General features: G+C 40.4%; 1 protein-coding gene across 2 annotated transcripts in view; it reads right to left on the minus strand.

Moving 5' to 3' along the window:
• FBXW7 (F-box and WD repeat domain containing 7) overlaps window positions 1–20,635 on the minus strand; it is a 177,041-nt gene that overhangs the window by 19,010 nt on the left and 137,396 nt on the right. The window contains exons 1-4 of one of the 2 annotated variants that reach the window (XM_054633743.2): window positions 14,121–14,392; window positions 11,586–11,668; window positions 8,363–8,504; window positions 1,072–1,206 (exon numbers count right to left, since the gene is read on the minus strand). In XM_054633743.2, the coding sequence (XP_054489718.1) occupies window positions 1,072–1,206; window positions 8,363–8,504; window positions 11,586–11,668; window positions 14,121–14,279 (519 nt within the window). In that variant the 5' untranslated portion in view covers window positions 14,280–14,392. Of the gene's footprint in view, window positions 1–1,071; window positions 1,207–8,362; window positions 8,505–11,585; window positions 11,669–14,120; window positions 14,393–20,635 lie in introns of those variants that run through there. The other variant, XM_054633742.2, reaches the window with a different exon arrangement.

Here is a 20,635-nt window from a genome sequence, read left to right on the forward strand (position 1 = left end):
CCAATCTCATGTCCTGTGTACTAAGTTAATACTTGCTGCATAAATTGATTCCAACCCTTACAAATGCCAGCCAGCAAGGGAAGGCTGTGACACTTCCAGACTTGTGAAGATATGACAGTGTAGTAAAGGAAAGAAGGGTTTTGTACATGCAAGTATTCAAAAATAGGATATATGTCAGAAAAGAGTGTCAAAGAACAGAGACATGAAACAGTCTTCAGGCAATAAAACCATGTCAAACATAGCAAACAAATACAAACACCAGAATAACTTAAAAGAACTTGCTTTGCAAACTGTTAGGAATTGAGACTTAACTCCCTAAAATCAATCAAGGTGAGAAGTACTATTTATAAGTCAACTAAAATACATTTATTCAATAACTCCAGCAAACTGGGTTTATAACCCTGCATATCCACCCTCATGTTCTCATTGTGATGACATCACAAATTACTCTTGTGTGGACATCACTTAATTACACACACCAAAATCTAAATCTTAGTTTCTCTTTAACTGGATAAAACATGATCTGATTTTCAGTGAAGGATTTACTGTAAGGTGTCTGCTAATTACAGTTTGGCTTGATCCTTAGTAAGAAGTGCTTTTCTGGGTTTAGTTTTTGTATATTTGGTAGAGATTTTAGGGTTCTGTTTTTCTAAAATAAATTAAAAAATAACATTAACAAAACACTCACCACTTACAGCATTAAAAATAATACTTACACTCAGAGAATAATGTGCAGAGAGGTCTTACATCCAGAGGAAATCTCTGTGTGTGTGTGCCCTAACAGAATTAGTTCTCCAAAAAAAGCACAATTGGCCCAATTAAGATACAGAGATATTTTTAGAGCTATTGGGATTTTGTTTAAAGGGGTCATCTGTATTTCCAAGTATCTAAATGCTATCAAGAGACAGAGATATGTCAACCTGAAATTACAGTAGACATGCTATGGCAGTGTTCCAAACAGTGAACCTCTAACATGAGTTTACATCGCTACATTGGCAAAATCAGCACAGAAGTTTTCTAAAGACGGCAGCCCAGACACTTGAGAATGCAATATTACCCCATAATTCTCACCTCTTTTGGGAGCAAGGAAATGAAGTCTCTTTGAAACTGGGGCTCTATCACTTGCATCATGTGTTTTACTTGTGTTGGTTCACAACTATCAATGAGTTCATCTAAAGCAAGCAACTTCTCTGGTCCGCTCCAGCTCTGCAAGGGAAGAAGAAGAAACAAAGAGTGAGCTTAGTTTAACAAACTGGCTTGGTTTATACCAATAAGTGCCACTGCTGTGCCAACAAGGCAAATTAAGTTTCCTCATTGAACTATATACAAGCATATAAAAAGCCAGGAGATAAATGCTCATGCTAATGACACAAAAATGAGGAGTTAATCAACACAAAATATTCAAAATTACTACACTAATTCATAAGCTAAGAAAGGATTTGTTATACGCACATACAGATTGGCAATTAAATAGATAATAATATTTAGTAATAATAATTGAATTAATTAAGCTTCTTTTGAAGCTGATGAAATCTACACACATGCTACAGACAATGGAGGGGTTGCAATAGAATGAACACCCTTTCTCTATTGTGCATTCAAGTGAGATGAGAGCTTTTAATCTTCATGTTTCATCTGGTAGACCAAAATCTTGAAATAAGAGGAAAGGAAAGTAAAAAACTTTCTTGAAAAGTACATTAGCTTACTCTCTGATTGCTACAGTGTGTCCCTAAGTGACAATGCTGTAATTTCAGAATCTTGGCTATAAACCAATGCATATTTTGTAAGTATCAACTTACACTTGAATAAACAGGGAATTTTGATTGGTAATTTTCTTACTCCACATTTTTACTAATGGGTGCTATAAAATTTGAAGATTTTAATAAGGCACTCAATTGGGAGCATAGCAGATTAGTAGCATCATTTGTAGGGAAAAAAAAATTTGTAACTTAATATACTGAGGATCTAAAAATCATGTCTTAAACTCATTTGTGCTCATCAAAGAGCTTTGATTCGTTATATGAAAACAATTTAAAGAAAAAAACTTTACAGAAAAAAACAACAGCTACTGCTAGCTGATTTAGCAACAGAATTAGAGCACAAATGAAACCTTAGAGAGAAAATGAGACATCACAGTTTTTGAGAGCAGATTCATATTCCTCTTCTCAAATGTCTTCTAGAATGACATTTACAAGTAAATTAGCACATACAAATGATATTACAGTTACCATAAGAGGCTAACTCAAACTTAAAAAAAGAGGGCAAGATACCTTACAATTTAGATTTCTGTATTAGTCTGCCATGTATCTCAGGTCTTTACTACTTATGCTCTAAATTTGGATTTGACTCTGAAAATTCACTCTGGTCTCCACCATACTACAATGTTAGTGTACTGTGCAGTTTCTGCCAGAACAACAAGGCAAATGAAGAAGAAGGTGGAATTTCTCAAAGTGAATGTAAAGCAGATAAATACCCAGCTTTATTCAACATAAAAAGATCACAGCATTGCATCATTTCTCCCTAATTAAAACAGCAAAATACTTGAAATGCCAGTAGAAGTATAATTTACCCAAACCATGGCCATGGGGACTTCCAAGTGACCCAAGTGCCTCAGGGCAGTGGAGGTGGCTCAGTTACAGAGAGAGCACTCTGGGACTGCAGCTGCCTCACCCCACTGCCATGCCCCTGCCTGCAGCAAATGTGTGCCAGCTACTGGACAGCCTACCCTAATGGAGGAGGAAGTTCCTGACCTGAGCCTTTCCACACATTGTGGGCAATTGGTAAAATGGTTTAAGCTGGCAAGAAAACATTCCCCATCCACCTGTGTGTATGCAGTATCACCACAGGAGATGAGGGTTTCCATGTCCAATACCCAATACCTCAGAATATTACAAAGAAACCAGACTGTCTCAGCCAAACTTGCAGCAGTGCTGTTGTAAACAGCTTTTATTATGAATTTCTTTCAATAGAAACATTTGCATCACAGAGCAGTTCTCCATAAATCATGCACTGAAGTACTGTTTATCTCACCAATTTTCCAAGTGCTGTTTGTTTCATTAACCCACAGCTTAGCTGGTGTTAGGTACAAACGTTTGCAGTCTTTAATGTCATCTGTCAGCCGTGTTTGAATTTAGGAGAATTAAAAAGAGGGAAAGCAATACTGGTGCTACTTCCTTATAATATAAATTTCCAAGGTCAGTCTACTCTTAATTTATAAGCAGCTACATGTACTAAATTAGAACAACTCTACCTGAAGAGCATTGTTTGCTGCTGTGGCAAATGTTGCTAGCAGTTACCAACATGTTATTAATTAACAATGTCACTGTATGCTATCTTAATCTGTAACTCTCTTACACTTAGTTGGTTTTTAAAACTTAATACAGATCTGGACAGAAAAGGGAAAAGATTCCAGAATGAGAAAGAGTTGCTAATGACTAAAAGCAGAACCCTCTTTTATCTGTCTGTCATCATTAGGGGATGGGTACAGGCAGCTTCCTACGGATCTTCTTAAGTAATCAACTGCTACAAAACGTTGTCTCTAGGACATTGTCCCCTCAGTCTTTCACTTAAGCAAACAAACCTCCAGCTACAGTTGGTGAGAGGTCTCTGAGGGAAATATCTGGCATGGAAAATTGGGAGGAAGCCTTGCCAGATGAACACAACTGTTTGCATTAATGAAGACAAGACTAGTAAATTCTGTTTCTGGGCCCTGTAGCTTGATCCACTTGCAAGAAAATTGCATGTAGCTCATCAGGCAGAAGGGAAAAGGAGTAACTGTGGCTTTGATGAGAAACAACAGTAAACAAACGTTGCAAAACAAAGAGAAAAAGTAACTGTGTGCCAGTTTGCAAAGTTTCAAACTTTGTAGAGGACGAGAGATTTTTGAGACAGGTTGCATCGTGACCAGACACCTTCAATTTCTACCAGGCAACTCCCCTTCAAATTGAAGGCCCTTGTAAAGAATATACTTTATCTTTAAAATACTTTTGCTTAATTGTCTTCCTTTGCTTTCCTTGTCTTCAAAACTGAAATTTAATTTTAATGTAAAATTGAACTAAAGTTTTTATTATGAGCAGGGGTTCCCTTGGAAAAGATAACTCCAGGATTGATTAACACAGCCCTTGGGAAGCCAGCAGGGCCCACTGATACTGCTCTTTGAATGATTTCAGAATCCTAAAGAAACATATCTCCTCTTTGCTCCCATTTCCTCGGGAAGGTGTTGATTTGTCAGCCAAAGCCTTTTGGCTGTTCATACCAGCCTTTCCTCATCCAGTAAAGCAGCTGCTGTAACAATGGCACTCCCTAACTGAAAACTATCCCTTCTTTTCCCCCTGCACTACTCTGGGTAAATGTCTTCCCTTTCTTACAATCAATATAAACAACATCTTTGCTGCTTCTACAACTTCCACCTCACACCTTCTGTCTGACCTGTCACCTGTTTTTTTATCATCATCTGTTTCTGCACCTCTCCTCTTTCATGACCTGCACTCTTCTATTGCTCAGCTCTCATCTGCTACCTTCAATTTGTACAATTACAGCTTGTAGCAATTATATCCTTTTGCTATAATAGGTATATTAAGGACAATCTATTTTAAAGAGTTTAACTTCAGGGTGCTGTTCTCCATTACTAAATACTGTTAATGGAGGTCTGTCATTACTGAGACCTGCAGAAGGGCTCTTCTTGGAGCCTGCTTCTGTCCAGCTCTTGGATCAGTTATCCAAAACCCTGCCATCCCACACCCCGAGGGTACCTTAGTCTGGATAAAAATAGCACATAAGCCCTGAAAGAAACACCATCTACAGCTGTAGAGCTGTACAGCAAGTAGTTTGTCACACCAGGAGGGACTCAGGAGCAGCTGGTGCTGAAGTCCCCTCATTAACCCATATCAGAGTCCCAGTCCCCAGCCTGGTCCCCTGGACTGAACATTTGCAGCACACATGGTGGACCTTGTCCAGAGGAGCTGCAACTGGCTCAGACTCCACAACCCTTCCAGATGTTGGATAATGTAGAGTTTTCTCTGAAAGCAGCTGAATTTGTATGTAACAAAAGTGCCATGAGAGCCAAACCAAAGAGATGGGCAGGGGACCTGCTGTAAGTCTGCAGGACTGCTCTGGAACAAGGCAGGAATGGTGATGCAGCCAGGAGGGGTGGGAAGCTGCAGTGCAGACCTCTCCAGAGCTGCATGCAGGGGCTGCACAGAAACTCCAACCCTTGACTCATCCCACCACAAGGCACAGAGCAGAAAGCGCTGCAATGCTGGCCATGGTACAATCTTTATGCCTGCTTCACAGAGGAGGTGGACTATTCAGTTGTACATGTATTCATTCCTGAGCATCTTTGGAAGGGAGAATGGTAAGCAATTGGAGTTTAGGTGACTAAGCCAACTATTTATATAAAAAATGCCAGATATGGCAAAAGCATTTTGGACACTATCTAAACTGCTGTGAAAAAGAATGCTTCCAGTTGTAGGGAAAACGATAGCATTCATTTGAATAATCAAGTAGTTAGTCATGATTGCCTATATTGGTGAAGTAGTTTTTGTGATTGCCTATATTGGTGTGTATGGAACAACTTTTCAAAATCAATTTTCCATGAAAATGCCATCTCAAAATAAATTACTTAAATAAAAAAACCCAGAACCCTAAGTATATGAAGTAGGAAGAATGGAGAGCTTAATAATTTTTAAAGCAAATACCACATCTGACTGAACTTAGCATCCACCTGACTTTTTTTCCTTGTGCCAAGCAATTTGGTGATTTAAAATTTCTTGTAAAGGAAAAAATTTGGTAAAGATAAACTTGGGCACTGGGTTTTAAAAACTCTTAAAGTGGATTTTAAAAAGACCTGAAGTCAAGAGCCACTGCAAATCAGAAAAAATAAACAGACCTTCAAGAAATTAACTGGCTTGAATCTAATAAAATGCATTTCTATTCTTCTCTCCAGACTTCACTGAAATCCATATACAACTTTATTTTTAAAGAGAAAGTGCAACTATACAACTGTTTCTCCCTCCTGCATTATTTCACTACTTTAAAACCAAAAGGCTTAGATCAATTATAAAACATAACAACAGAAAATACATATAAAAAGCAAATTTAAAAAAAAAAACTTATAGACCATCTTAAGTTTTCTTAATATTTGCAAAGTGGTCTTGATTTCATCAGGAGATGGATGGAAGGCTAACATACAGGTGAGAGTCCTCAAAATAGCTAAGTATCACTGGTCACTGCCAGTTTCTATGCCAAAGAACAGTTTTACCTGAAACAGTACATATGTCCCCCTAACATGCCTCTAGAAATTTAGCTTTAAAATTAATTGGAATTATATTTTCATATAAAATGAGTGAGGTATTAAGGTGGACTAGCAAGTACACAGTACACGAAGAAAGCTCTCTCATTCCTGTTTCTCTACAGGAAAAACTTTGTATTGCAAGAATGATGCTGCATGTGCCATTTAATCCTGCCCTTTGGGCAGAGCTACCTCCCCTATGAATATGCTTTTATCATTTGGCTGTGTAAGACCTGCCTCTTTCATGAAACTCATGTGAAAAATAAGCATATAGAAAATGAGGAGGCAAGCAGATGTAACACTGAGATAGAGCTACATGACTCTGAAAGCTTTTCTTCAAAAGCAAGGGACTCCCTTTTGTGAATGCAATAAAAACTACCAGTGACAGACATGATCAATAAATGCTGCTCAATGATCTCCAGTTAGGAGAGAGAGAGAGGCCTCTCCCGCTCTCTCAATAGTATAGATCAGCGTTTAGGCACTTAGTACTGCAACTAAGTATTCTGGCAAGTTTAAAGTATCTAAATATATATGTATTAAAACATGTTTTCTACATTACACACTGTACACATTTGTCTACATAGGCAAAATTTTCATGGGCTTACAGACTACTCATCCTAACCAAACAGCTGATAGCATTGCTCTTACTGTCATGGGTGTCTGCACCACTCTCAAACACTTCAACCTCTTTCATGATCTTTTTCAAAAATATGTAACTGTCACTAACTATCAATCTTACATTGATGTAGGTTACATATTGTAACAAAATAGCTTTTGTTAGTACAAATGTTCTAACATTACAAAATGTTAAAATACAATGTAGTATTACATTACCATATAAATATACGTAGTACCATTCAAATATGATTCTTAGGGGTTAAAAAGACATATTTCTATGAACAGTCTCAAAAAAGATACACCACAGTAATTAAATGTGAATATTTTTAAGAAATTGAATGATGTGTACAAGAATCCTAATTTCAAGCTTCCACTGGTTTAAGCAGATCATAAATGTGTAAAAATAAAGAGGAAAGAGGTTCTACATTATTATTTTAACTTTCAGAACTGACAGTGATTGAGATCAATGGTATTATGTGGCAGTATGAATCAAGCCAAAGCACATTTCTGCCTGCAAAATTGTATGATAGATACCTGTATCTACAATATTGTTCTTTTATCTTTGCCTGTTACAGTAATTGAAACAATGCCTGTATTTGTTAGTTGCTCCTTTTGAAAATGCTTTTAGAAGGAATGGTTTATTAATCAAGATAGGAAGACATAATATTTCCATTTTTCAAATGAATGACTAAGACTTATCCCTGCTTCTTAAAAACACAGAGCAAAATGTTAAGATCTCCATGGTACAGGCTGTGGACCAGAAGGAGAAGCTTGCCCCAAACTTTGCTTGTATTACCATATACAAAATTGTCTCAGGTGCTCCCTGACTGGTATCCAGGCGCATTTTAGTTTCAACCTATGCAAGCAGTTCATAGCATTGTCCTTCATATCTTTTCTTTATCCAGATAAGAAATTTTAAGGCATTGCTAAAGGCATTTTAAAAGATACGCAAAACCTCTTCCTTCAGCTGTGTACACATGTGCTGGCTGACATGTTCAGTACATAGAGATCAGTAAAAATACACATTGAGTTTCCTTTTAATCTATTATTGATAAACTTTTCTTTCTATTCTTAGAAGACACTAGAGTTGTGACGAATCTAGAGCTGTAACTGCACTGAAGCAAACCATGCACCAGAGCTTACTAGTCTCAAGCAAAAATGGCTTGAGGCCATGTAGTTAGCCCTTACACATCGGACAGACTTTGCAGAAGATGTGAAAGCATTAAACAGGAAGGATTGTATTATTAAGAAACCAGTTAAAGCTGTTATTTTCTGCTGAAACAGAGAACAAGTATTCCTTAAAGCTGATGCCCATTTGTTATTGCAAGAGAACATGAAATCAATGGCAGAGACATTCTGGGATGTACAAGGAGGACCAACTCCACTGAAGCGCTCCCTAACACAAACCATGGAGGCAGAGTTGCTTCAGATGCTCATTTCTGCAAGCACAGTTACCTGGAACATCTTCAGCCATTCCTGGAGGCCGGAGGGTGGCTGCACGGATGTGATGCGGCGCCGCTGCTGCCCCTGGCCGTTGGCTGCCCGCAGGTCCCCAAACGTCGTCGGCGTGGCGGAACATGGCACCAGCCCTGTGGTACTGCCACACAAACAAAAAGTGACAGCCATAGGTAAAACATCACGGAAAATTCACAAGAGAGCAAAAAAAATCTAGTATATCATTTGCAATTATTACTTAAACTCTTTAGCTTCAAGCAAAAGCATTAGCATGAAGAATTGTTCAGCTGGTCACTCAAGAGGTCAGTCCCTCAATTGGATAAATCTGCCTGCTTCTACCACTGCAGTGCTAGCCCTCCAACTAGGGGAGAAATAAGGATCACACTTCAAGGCTGAAAAACTATCACTCTGTTAACTGCCCAGCAAGTTGTGTGCAAAGATACAGGTTTACACATTCCTTTCCTTGCCAGAGTATTTCCTTTCCTTCTGGGCTACACTGCTGCCTCCTGACACAGGATGTAGGAAGCCAGATCTCAGACTTCCACCTGTATGTGAAATGTGCTAGTGCTGCTTCATCTCCAAACAGAAAGGGAAAAAAAAAAAATCTATTTTTAGGTTTTAATATATTTTGTTGACAAAGAGATAGTAATATCAAGCAGTTCTAGTGGCTTAGTGGTCTGGAATTGGACTTTGAAATACTCTATATGGTCTTTTAAAGTTTGTGTGTTGATGGAATGACACAGGAACTAAAGGGGGGGGGGGTGTGAAGTGAAAAGGGAAAAGGAGCCAAAGGTGCTCTCTGAATCACAGTTTGATTTTTTTCACTCTGACATGTTAAAAACCAGCTCATTCGTACGGAATGGAGCTTTTAAAAGAGCTGGGATTAAGCTACTATTGTGGGAGTCTAAAGAAACACAGCTGACTGTGTTTTCTGGTTTGGGGTTTTTTTGTTTGGTTGTTTTTTTCATTTTCAGGATCAGTTTTTCTTTTGGTTTTGTTTTGTTTTTTATATATAATGTAAAGTACTTCATTCACAGAATATCAAAGCTGTATTCCCTAGCAGGAAATATGGAACCCCAGTAGTATTTGCACAAACATGAACACTTAATTATAGTGTGAGACTCCAAAAAACCCTCTGGTTTTTTGTAGGATAAACCAAACTTTTTAGTAGGCATGAGCTTAGAGGGTCTACTGATTTTTCAGTGGCTACAGCAATAGCTTTAAATGATGCAAGGCAAGTTCATTTTAATATTTACCTCATTATGCTCTACAAATATTTCACTCTACTCTTCCTTATTCTGAAGGACAATCATAGCATGTCCTAACATTTACCCAAACTGGTCAAGAAAAGTAAAGATTGGTTTGAGCAGGCCTATTTTTAACTGTTCATTTTGCTGAGTAATAACAGAAACAGAAGCTGGTATGAAAATACTGTTTCAGAGATGAAGGATCCTCCTAATGGCATCTGTTTACTGACTTTACCTGTTATATGCAAACAAAGTTCATCAGCTGGTCAATTTTAGAGTCCCTGATCCTAGGGAAAATGGAAACAAGTAGGCACAAGAACTGCATCATTTGCAGTTTTATATTATTTAGATAAAACCAAATCAAAGAGTTTAAGAGAGGAGGATCAAATGTTACTTAAGGATTCTTTTATGCCAATAGCTACTCAAAATCCAAGTAATGTCAGTTAAAAGTATTTTTAAAATAAAAATGTGATTTTACAGCTTAGTCATTCTAATGACCTGCATAGAGATCAGCACAAGGCCTATCACTCAAGGTCCAAAATAAGGCACTTGAAATTACTTTTTATTGGTTTTGAGCAATATTGTAGCCTGGAACTTGCCCCAGTAGAACTGTTACACTTTACTTTCTTCTGCTGTAAACTGGTTCTCAGTCAAAAACAGTTATTCAAAACACGATTTAAAAGTTTCTTTCCTTTGGCTTCAGATGAAACCAGAAGACACTTGTTCATGCTTCATTTTTCCTCTATGTTTTCATCCCCCTGAAAACAATGAGTCAGGTCTCTGTGGAAACTGGACAAGTCCAGCAGATCCTCTGAACCTGACAGACACACTTGACAAAAATGCGCTTTTCTTTAATGCTGAACTGTTTACTCTTCTGGGAGTGCAGAGAACTCCCAGTGTGTCAACTTAAGAAATGGTGGCCAACAAGAGAGTCCTTCCATTAGACTGACTCAGAAATCAGAAGACACCACCTGCAGGCCTGGGAGGATGTGGAAGCTGCAACAAGTGCCTCTCAGCAACAGCACATCACCTCCTTTACTCTGCTGCAGCATTCACACATCTGAAAAGCAACCCTAGGACCTGCTGCCTAAGTTTTCACTCATCACCTGATAAACCTCTTAAAGGAAGAGAAATAAAATATAAACTATTTGCAAGAGCCATCAGTGACTGAACACTACTGTAGTGCATTTAAAAGAAGTGCCATTTCCAGAGAGCCTTGGGAGGCTCACGGGAGGGACGATGCTTATAGAGGGGAAAAAACGCAAAATACTCTAAATTCAAACAGGATGGGAAGCAGTGTGACATCCAAGCACAATTGTTATGGCAACTACATAGTAAGAATGCAGTTGTAAGGCGTGCATTCCACAGCCCTGCACTGCTGCTCATGGTTAGGAGTGCTTTACCCCACCAGCACTCCTAACCACCTGGTGGGAACACCCTAGCAGGGATTTGTGCTTCCTGGCACCACACAGCAGCAGCAAGGAAGCAGAGCAGAACTCCTAATACTTTCACATTGAGGATAGCAAATACATGTGTGTTCCTGTTAAGATCAGATGGTCTGCTCTGCCTACATGAATTTCCATTCTCTCACTCCTGTTACCATAGCAAAGTGATACATTTGATCACAATTTTAATAGTCTTAGGGTTTATCGTTATGTCCCTTTTTAAAATCTGTTTGACTTTATTCCCAAGAATGCTCTAGCCCTCAAAAAGTCTCTTAAGTAAATGGGCATGCTATATTTAGAATGAAACACAAACCTCAACTGAAGAAATGCAAGTCTGGCTACTTCATTAAAACTCATCTTCAGTTCACGTAATTTAAATTAGCAAAGCAATATACAAATGCTGATACCACCTCTTCTTTGCTTTACAGTGTTTTAACATTAAGAGGAGCTTAATTAATCAGGCTCAGCAATTGGAAAGACAGGATATACGCAGGAATCAGGATCCAGTGATCTGTCATTGCATTTAATTACCTTGTGTATTCTGAGACTTTGCAGGGTTTCTTTCCCAGAGAGAAAGAACGGACCTCGGAGCCATGGTCCAACTTTCTCTTCATCTGCAAGGTGAGGGAAAAAGAGTAACAACATGGATTTAGTTACACAATCAACCTTAGTTAAGTGTACTTCTGTAAAATTAACACATTTTTACCTTCTACTTTTATACCAAATTTCAAAAAGTTGACACTCATAAAATCACTTAAAGCAGTATTTTATTTTCTGAATTCAACAATATTTGATATATGTTTTAGAGGGTACATGTATATATTATAGCTCTTTTAGGGTCCAAAATCTTTTGGAATTACATTATTTTAATTCCCAAATTGTGCAAAAGTGTGTTGAACTGTGTTAATTTATTTTGTGTTGGTTTATTCACTAAACTGTTCTCTCTCTGTCCTCCCAGGAGAGGAGGGAAGGAACTAAACCAAAGCCATGGATTCTTTGTATTCAGGTTCATTGCTTAGTCTCTCATTGAAATGGTTAAATTTTAGGTAGCCTATCTGCATTATAAACCATATTTATTTCAGGGTCTAAAAATATATAAAAAATTACTGTATCTTTTGTCTATACTTTTATCTTAAAGCTGTACATTGAAAACATTTCTAAAATTGCAGTAAAACTGAGTGACAGATTAACCAGTATTTTTCCAAGAAGGGTAAGGATAAAAAACACTACACCCTAGTCTCAAATGTCACCCGCAATTAGATATGATCAAAACCAAATAATGAACAGGGCAGCTGCTAAAAGGGGAAGCCAGACTGCAAAAATTACCAAAGAGATGGAAACCAACGAAAGCCATATTTATCTAGGCAGACAAATAGAGATTACTTTCTACATATTTGGGTAATCTTTAACCACAGACTTTTGGACTAAATGAGACATACGTGTGCCAAATGCAACTTCTGAGTTTTTGCTGGTTTTCCTTTTTTTTTTTTGAGATGTGATACACCACAACAGTTTAGCCAGCTGAAAAATGTTTACTGCTGCTTACAACTGTGAGCTGCAAAATACATAAACTACTAGTATTACATTTTGACTTTAGTGTAACCATTTCCTTCCTTTTTTCAAAATTCATGTTTAAGATACAGTTTAAAAGTTGGCATCTTTCATACACAACTGATTTGATCTTTTTTAATGTTGTATTATAACACAGTTATTTAACCATTTATTGTATCAGTCTAGCTACCTAAAACAAAACACCCCAAACCCAACAGGATTCTCTAAAGCTTATGGTCCATATACTTTTGTTGTGATTTTGGTTATTTATACTTTTAAAATACCCTTATGGCTTTACCTAAAACAGTCACCAAAGATCTCGTGTTCTGCTTCATAAGTGCTTACACAGGAAAGCTAAGGGTGGTTTTTATGGGAACAGCTACAACACAACCAGAAGAGCTTGCCTTGTAGCTGTGTTTTCTTGCCCATGTCTCACATGGGACACTCCACGGCATTTCACCAGACGAGCACTGAGCCAGAACTGCCTGCATGCTGCCGAATCACCAGCCTCACCCTCGCTGCTTCCCCACACCCCAGGAGGGGCAGCCCCCCCTTGCTCCCCCCAAGAAAACCAGTTGCAAGGCTCACTGAAAAATAATGGATCCCATCTTTTATTGCTGTGCTAGGCGGGTGAGCCATCAGAATTACCGGAAGCGTAAGTAAGCTGTTTGAGAACGAATTTCAGTATTTGATGATAGACTTTTCAGAAAGGATTTTTCCTCTTCAAGAAAAATTTTTATTTCCAGCTTGCCTTTCTGAGACATTATCATCATCATATTCCTCTTCTGCTTCTCACAAGAGGGAGATGCAGTTTTGCAAAAGCACATCTTAAAAATAAAAAGTAGAAAGCCTACAGCAGAATACTCAGCTCTGGTGATTTATTCTTTTGCGTTAGTGAAGAAAACAACATGCATTATGTTGCCTAATAATGATTTCACCTGTTCCTTTTGGCTGGGTTTTTTTTCAGACATTTTAGGCAACTTTCACATGGGGGCCACCACGCAGACTGACTTCCAGTATCTCAGAAGGTGCTAAGTAAATAGACGGCCAAAAATGCCGTTTATCATATGAAGAAGATAAAACTTTCTTACAGCAGAGAGGTCTAGTGACAAGATTCAGACATGTAAGGTCTCCGTGTAACCAAAACACAGAAACCGTCGAGCAAACATCCCTCTAAACATTTAATTTGTCGCTAGGAAAACACAACTCCTTCAGACAACGTTTATTTATCAAACTAACCGAGACTGCAGCATATAAAAAAAATTAATAGATATAAAAAACCAAAAGAAGGGGCAGCAAACTGCATTCCGCATCGCCGCCCGCCACCAAGCGCTGGCAGCGCTCCCCGGCAGCGCACTGACTGCAGCTACGGCCGGGCGGCAGCCCCCGCCGCCGGCACGTCTCCGCCCGCGGACCGCCGCCGCCGCGGCCCCCGCCCGCCCCTCCCTGCCCCCGCGCCCTCCGCGGCCGCGCACCCGCGGGGAGGGGAGGCGAGGCGGGGGGGCGGCCACTCACTTTGTAGAAGATCATCTTGAGGGTGCCGTAGAAGCCCATGGTGTCGGCGCGCTTCCCCTTGCGCGGCGGCGGCGGCGCCCCGCGGGCCCGGCGGCCGGGCAGGCGCTGGCAGTACAGCCCCTTCTCCGGCAGGTAGGTCACCGCCTCCCGCGCCGACATGCTCGGGCACGGCGGGCGGCGGCGGCGGCGCTGCTCGGCCCGGCTGGCCCGGCCCTGCCCTGCCCTGCCTGCGCGGAGCGCGGCTCCCCCTGCCCGCCCTGCCCGCCGCCTGCCTCCGCCCGCCCCCCGCGCCCGCCCCGTCCCTCCCTCCCCGCCCGCCTCCGCAGCGGCGGCGCGGCACTGCGGGATGCGCGGCCGGGAGGGACCCGCGGGCCCCGCCGGCGGGAAACCGCCCCCACCCCGCGCGGAGGGGAAGGAATTAAAAAAAAAATACCCCAGCGCTGCGTCGCTTTGGGGCTATTTCCCCCTTTCACCTTCGCCCCCCGCACGCGCCCCCTTCTCCCGCACCGCCTCCGAGGCAGGGGCTGCCCCCAGCCCTCGCTCTGTTCTCTCAGTGCCACTCTCTCCACGGTTTTCCAAGCGGGTGCAAAACAAGCTCGTTTCCACTAATTATAATTATACCGTCGCCCTCGGCGGGCCTGGCTGGACTCGTCCATGACTGCATTCCGTGGACAGACGCAAATTAGTCCTCCAAAAGTGCGGGTAATTTTAGAATAATTTGAAATGCACTACAGTTTTGCCAGGGAAAAAGATGCTGAAATACCCTCTGTTGGCTAGACAATAGAATAAACGGTTTTTGAAGATTTAGGAGTTGAAAGAGCCGAATCCAGCAATTATGTAATACACATTAAACTAGTAATCCAGAGCAGAGCCGCGGCGGAGCTGTCAGCGGCAGGAGCGGGGTTTCCCCAGCAGGGAGGCAGGCAGAGCCTTCCCCGTGCACCTGGAACAGCCTGGACGCGCACACACGCTCCCCTCTCCCGCACAAGGCAGCTCTTGGGCGGCACCAAGCCATCTTAGCTCGGGCTTCAAATCCTACGCAGGATTCTCACCTGGATTTCAGGGAAAGCACAAGGAAAGCCCTTGGTAATTACTTGCTAAAGAACGCTCCTTTTTTGGTCATTGTTCACATCAACAAATCTGTCCGGCTCACCCTTACGGCTCGATTCAAGGGCATTGAAGTTCCTGACATATAGGCTGGGCTCTCAGACAGATACCTGGAACCGGCACAGCAGCTAGGCAGCTTGATTTTTTTTAGTTTCTATACAGACAACTCAAGAGACTTCAGCTTCAGAAATTTTTCTTTCTTTTTCTTTTTTTTTCCTTTTCCCTCCTGCAAAGTTTTCTGCCCAAGTTCAGAACAGAGCATACCCTGAACACGATCTGAAGCTGCAGCATTCCCCTGTAATTTTCCCCAGGTGCAGTGGAAACTGGAGATGCTCAGCAGCCCTCCAGACCGATTCACTCAAATAGAAGGAAGCATGTAGTCCGTTCCTACTGACCTGAGGGGAAACTATCTTCTTTATCACCCAAAGCAGCACAAAAAAGGTTCTACCTTTACAGAACATACATCTAAAGGAATGGAAGCACTTTCTGTAAAGCCCATTAGCTTCCTCATTACTACTTAAAAAAAATCTCATATGTATTATTACTTAGCAATAGCTAAGTGTGGCAGGTGTTAGCACACCCAGATAAGATGAAATCACTACCCCCACAGCACAGATTCTGTCTCTCTATGGTTTTATGTATCTCCCGTCCAGCACTGAGTCTTCACAGTGTTTTTCATCTCCCAGTGAAAATGGTTCTGCCCATCAAATCTTGGCATTTATGCCATTATCCACTAAACTGCAGTGCTGTATATTTTATGAGAACAAAATGGTCTTGAGTTGACTTCATACCTCAGATATGAACAGAGCTGTACATATCCCGGGAGACTATTACTGCTTGCCTTTGCACATCACATGCAAAAGGGAAGGGAAAAAACCACAGGCTGCATATACACATTGAATAATCACAGGAAAAAAATTAATACTCAAACCATCAGAGTAAGAAAGAATTTAAACATTATCAGTGTGAGGACTTAGAAGTACTTTATATATGTGCTTTCCTAATGTCCTGTGATACTTGCAGCTATCTCTACCCCTTCTCCCATCAGTGAATGCACTCGATGCAGAGGGGGGATGATGGCTACTCTTGTTCCAGCACAGAAACAGGAATGGCCAGGAAATCCCCAGAGATTAGCCTCTCCCCCAGCCCAAAGACAAGTGTAATCTGACAGCATGGCTAGATTTATCTTTTCAACAAAATGTGCTCCGGAATTAAGCAGTCAATGAGTTGAATAATAATTAGAAATTACTATTTTCCTCTCTTTTGGAGTACTACTATTGCAGATTACTTCTCTTTTGATCATGATTGGCAGATATTCTCTCATGGTAAAAAATCCCACTGACTTAACCACTAATCACTTTGCCACAGTCAGGACCCATGTAATAACCCCAGCAATCATTTGCTAATGGTAGAAAACTTGGTATGTCAGGTATTTATTCTGCACAAAAGGTTTGGGTTTTTCCCTAATTTTAGAAACAGCTATCACAGACAGATGTGACATTTGAACAATGACCATCTCTCATCTAGCAATCTGCCTTTCTCAGAGCAAAAAACAAAAATTGCACATGGTTATGGCTCTGGCTCTCACTTTCTTAGTATTTATCTCTGTAGTGGTCCCATTTTTGAATGTCCACAAATAAAGAAACATTCCCTCTATCTCAAACCAAGTTTGATAGTCTCTGGGTAATTGCAACATTGAATCTAGTTGGATGTTTGCTCTTCCCCAAAATGCCTAACCACAGCCTAGGCTCTCCCTAGTTATTGGAGGAGAACATGCTCCACCAAAGGCTGAGGGCACCTCCTGTTAGACTCCCACTCCAAATTCCTGTCTAGAAAGGACTTTCTCTCTCTCCCTTGACTTTGAGAACCACCCTGTCCTCAGAAGAAAATTCTGTAATGAATGCACTACACTCTCCCTTGTAGGAAATTAATTAAGGTTTTGCAAAAGTGACGTGGAACTGCCTAACGTGGGAAGACTGAGGTCACACAGCTTCACTCTGTGCCTTCTGGGAAAATACAAAGGTGAGAGAATAAGACCCCAGCCCTGCAGGTGCTTTTGAGAGCCTGACAGCAAGTAGCAAAGATGATGCATTCACTTACATCTCTACCAACATTTGAAATAATATTTACGACAGTAACTTAATGATCCAGGAATACTTAATGGTCTAAAGTAAACATTCATCACAAATTAAGGTACACTGAGGAAGACTACAGTTTAAAGCAATGTTAAGAGAAAAATCAAAAGTTACCATGTTTCTTTCCCTGTCTCGTATATATGTAATTTCAAAGGTTGCTCTTGCTTTGTTTAAGCTGACAATAATTTTTCAAGTTCTTAAAACCACAAACAACATACAATTCATGACATTTAGAAAAATGTCTACACCAAAATTACATAGTTTTCAGTGGACACAAGTCCAATCTTATTTCCCGTCAGTGCTGCCAACTCTTAATTAAAAAAAATTCACAGCATCCAATTCTTTTCCTGTTGGCAACACTTCTAGCACCTTTACCAGTTTGTCATGTGGCATGCTGTAATTAAGACTGTCTATTACTTCTAATGAAAGACTAGAATGAATTACAGAAATCACCCGCAGAGCTATATAATCCCCAGAAGAACGGAGATTACAGTGCAGCAGACCAAAGAAACAACATTTTTGTTGGTTTTTTTTTTAGTTGGAGAAACATTTTTGAGTGGAGAGACTACAGGATGGTCTGGCTGTGGTAATGGCCAGTCAGCATTTTGAAAAAACACTGGTGCTTAAACCAGGGAATGCAAAAACATTAATTGGCATTTCACATACACACATATGTGTGTCAGGAGCATAATGTGTGCAAGAGGAACTGTGGAGCAATATGGTTTGGTATCTCCATTAATATTGGTAAATGCATCATTCAAGACAGTGCCAGAAGGGATTCTGTGTACTCTGCACATTTAGCAGACGCTTAGCAGACTGACTCCTTTAGAAACATTTCAGAGGGATTTTTGTGTGTTGTCTAATAGGATTGCAGGGTTTTTTCTAACCAGGAAATCAAACATCCTAAGCAGGAGGGGCCAAATCCTTAGCTGTGCAAGATTTACCCTGAACACAGTGAAGATGACCTGAGAAGAACAGTCATGCTTAGTTGTTCTCCCCTTTCTCAAATTTGGACCCACTTAGGCTTTAAACACTCCCCTTCTGCTCGGTAATCTAGTTTGGGCAGCTGCAGCAGCCAGCACTTTGTCTTCTGTGTTCGACCTATTCATCCAACTACATACTTCATTTAATTTGCCAAATGCTCCCATTCAGGCAAGAATCTGGCCCCACAGAGAGGTACTTCTGCCATCTGCTTTAGACATTTAACTACAGCTTTTCTTAGGACACCTACATTTAAAAGCCCAAGTTCCCATTTACTCAATGAGAAAGGCACATGCTAGAGTGTAACATGTACAAGGTCTCAGAAAAGGAGAAAAACATTCCACATGACAGCAAGTGTTTAACATGTTTCAAAGTAATTCAGGGTGGGCCTTTCCACTACAAAAAGGCACTACTATTATTGTTAGATCTTTTTCTTTTTGAACTATAATGAAATTAAACAAGTGACCCACTGGGATCATAGAAATCCCATGGTTCTCATGGTTTCTCCCAGTTTAGTTTGGGCTAGCCAGCAGAACTACAGGCTGCAGATTTGAGATTTATTAGTGTGCATCCTAGTTGCTGAGCTGGAAGTATTTTATGGGTAAATTTCAGATCAGTGGGCAGGGTGAGACAAAGGTTTAGCACACTCACCGGTCTATTTGGCTAAGGAAGTTCAAAGGCACAGTGTAGGATGCACCTATCACACAGGTGTAACTGTGTACAATATACCATTAGTATTGAAGCTGCAGAACAGACCTGGAGAAATGAATTTAGGTGCACCAGTTTGTGACCAACAGCTGCTACATTACAGCCATGAGGGAAGAACAAAAGCAACTTGGCTCCCTGGAAGCAGCTCAGATAGAGGAATTTCTGCTCAATTTATTTATAATGTGGGCAGCAAGCTTAGAAAGGTTCACTCCTGCATGTTTGCCTCAATACAGCTGAGGAAGAAATTTACACTTATGATCATGTGTAGTTCAAGTGTAGTACAAGCAACTCTGGACACTGCAATGTGCACTGACCAACAGCTTAATGATAAATGACATATTTTTATAATACTGATGAGCTTAAGGTTTGGGAGGAAGTAGTGAAAGCAACAGTAACTCTATTATGGGAGGAAGGACCCAGAGAGGCATTACATTAAGTTGCGTGAAGCCTTCCAAAGCTTACTTAAGTGGAGTGGAGAATACATATTATGAAGTATGATAGGTAATACCAAACTGTTTCACTAACTGTATAATGTTTCTTGGCAAAGCATTTTGAAGACTGCTTTCAAAATGAAATTTCCCACACATGATTATCTGTGATTTCCATGCAAAGTAAGGTACTGTAGTCAAACAAATCTGTAAAAACACTTTAAGCTTTGTTTCTGCAGGGAAGGAAATGGCATCGGTAGCAACTGAAAAAAATCAATTAATATTTATTTATGAATCCTGATCCTATTAGGATAGCGTGAACTTTGGTTACAAATACCATTTTAAAGGTATATATCTATAGCAGAGATTTCCCATAAACTACTTTCTTAAAATACTTGCTTTTAAAAAAATAGAGCTCTAAATGCATTGTGATAAATTCAAAAGGTGTGCTAGTTAATGGCTGTAAAAAATAGCTTTGAAAAGGATTTAAACGTGACGTGTATATAACAGACTCCGGCATTGGATGCTTATAATAAACTTCAAATTATGTTTTAAGAGCAGGGAGATTTCACAGACAGGCTTAATGTAATATGGCATTGCTGTGTCTCCAGCAGAGCAGAACTCCCCTCTGAAGGTCATACATCCTGTTCTCTTTGCTGGTTCCCTGGAGCTGGGCACAGAACTTGCAGCATATGCTCCAATGCTTAGGTTATTTTAAAGGAGTACAGCCAAAGCTGTCATATGCCCATTAATGAAAGGAACAGATCCATGCACTCTTCCTTGGTGATAACACCAGCTTAAAGATGTCCCAGGCTCACCTGCTCATTCCTGTCCCTGAATGGCTCTTGCCCTTATTTCTGCAGGACAAACATCTGTAGAAACACCCTGTGAACCAGATTCATTAACTGATGCAGGGTAAAGAGAGATGGGTTTAAGTTTTTACCCTTGGGGTTTTCTTTTTTCTTTCTTTTAGAACTAGTTGCTAGTTTAAATTTCTACCATGCTTTCACAAACAGCTGAGCCAGCAGAAGCAAATGAGCAATTCACAGGCAGGGCACAAACTCCTTGAGCCAGCTACACCACTGAGAAAAAGGTATGAGGAACTATGACCTGAGTGTCCCATGCAGAGAGGATAAGCCTATTATTTACACCTAGA

This window comes from Agelaius phoeniceus, chromosome 4 (assembly GCF_051311805.1).
Source record: "Agelaius phoeniceus isolate bAgePho1 chromosome 4, bAgePho1.hap1, whole genome shotgun sequence".
NCBI classification, from domain to species: domain Eukaryota; kingdom Metazoa; phylum Chordata; class Aves; order Passeriformes; family Icteridae; genus Agelaius; species Agelaius phoeniceus.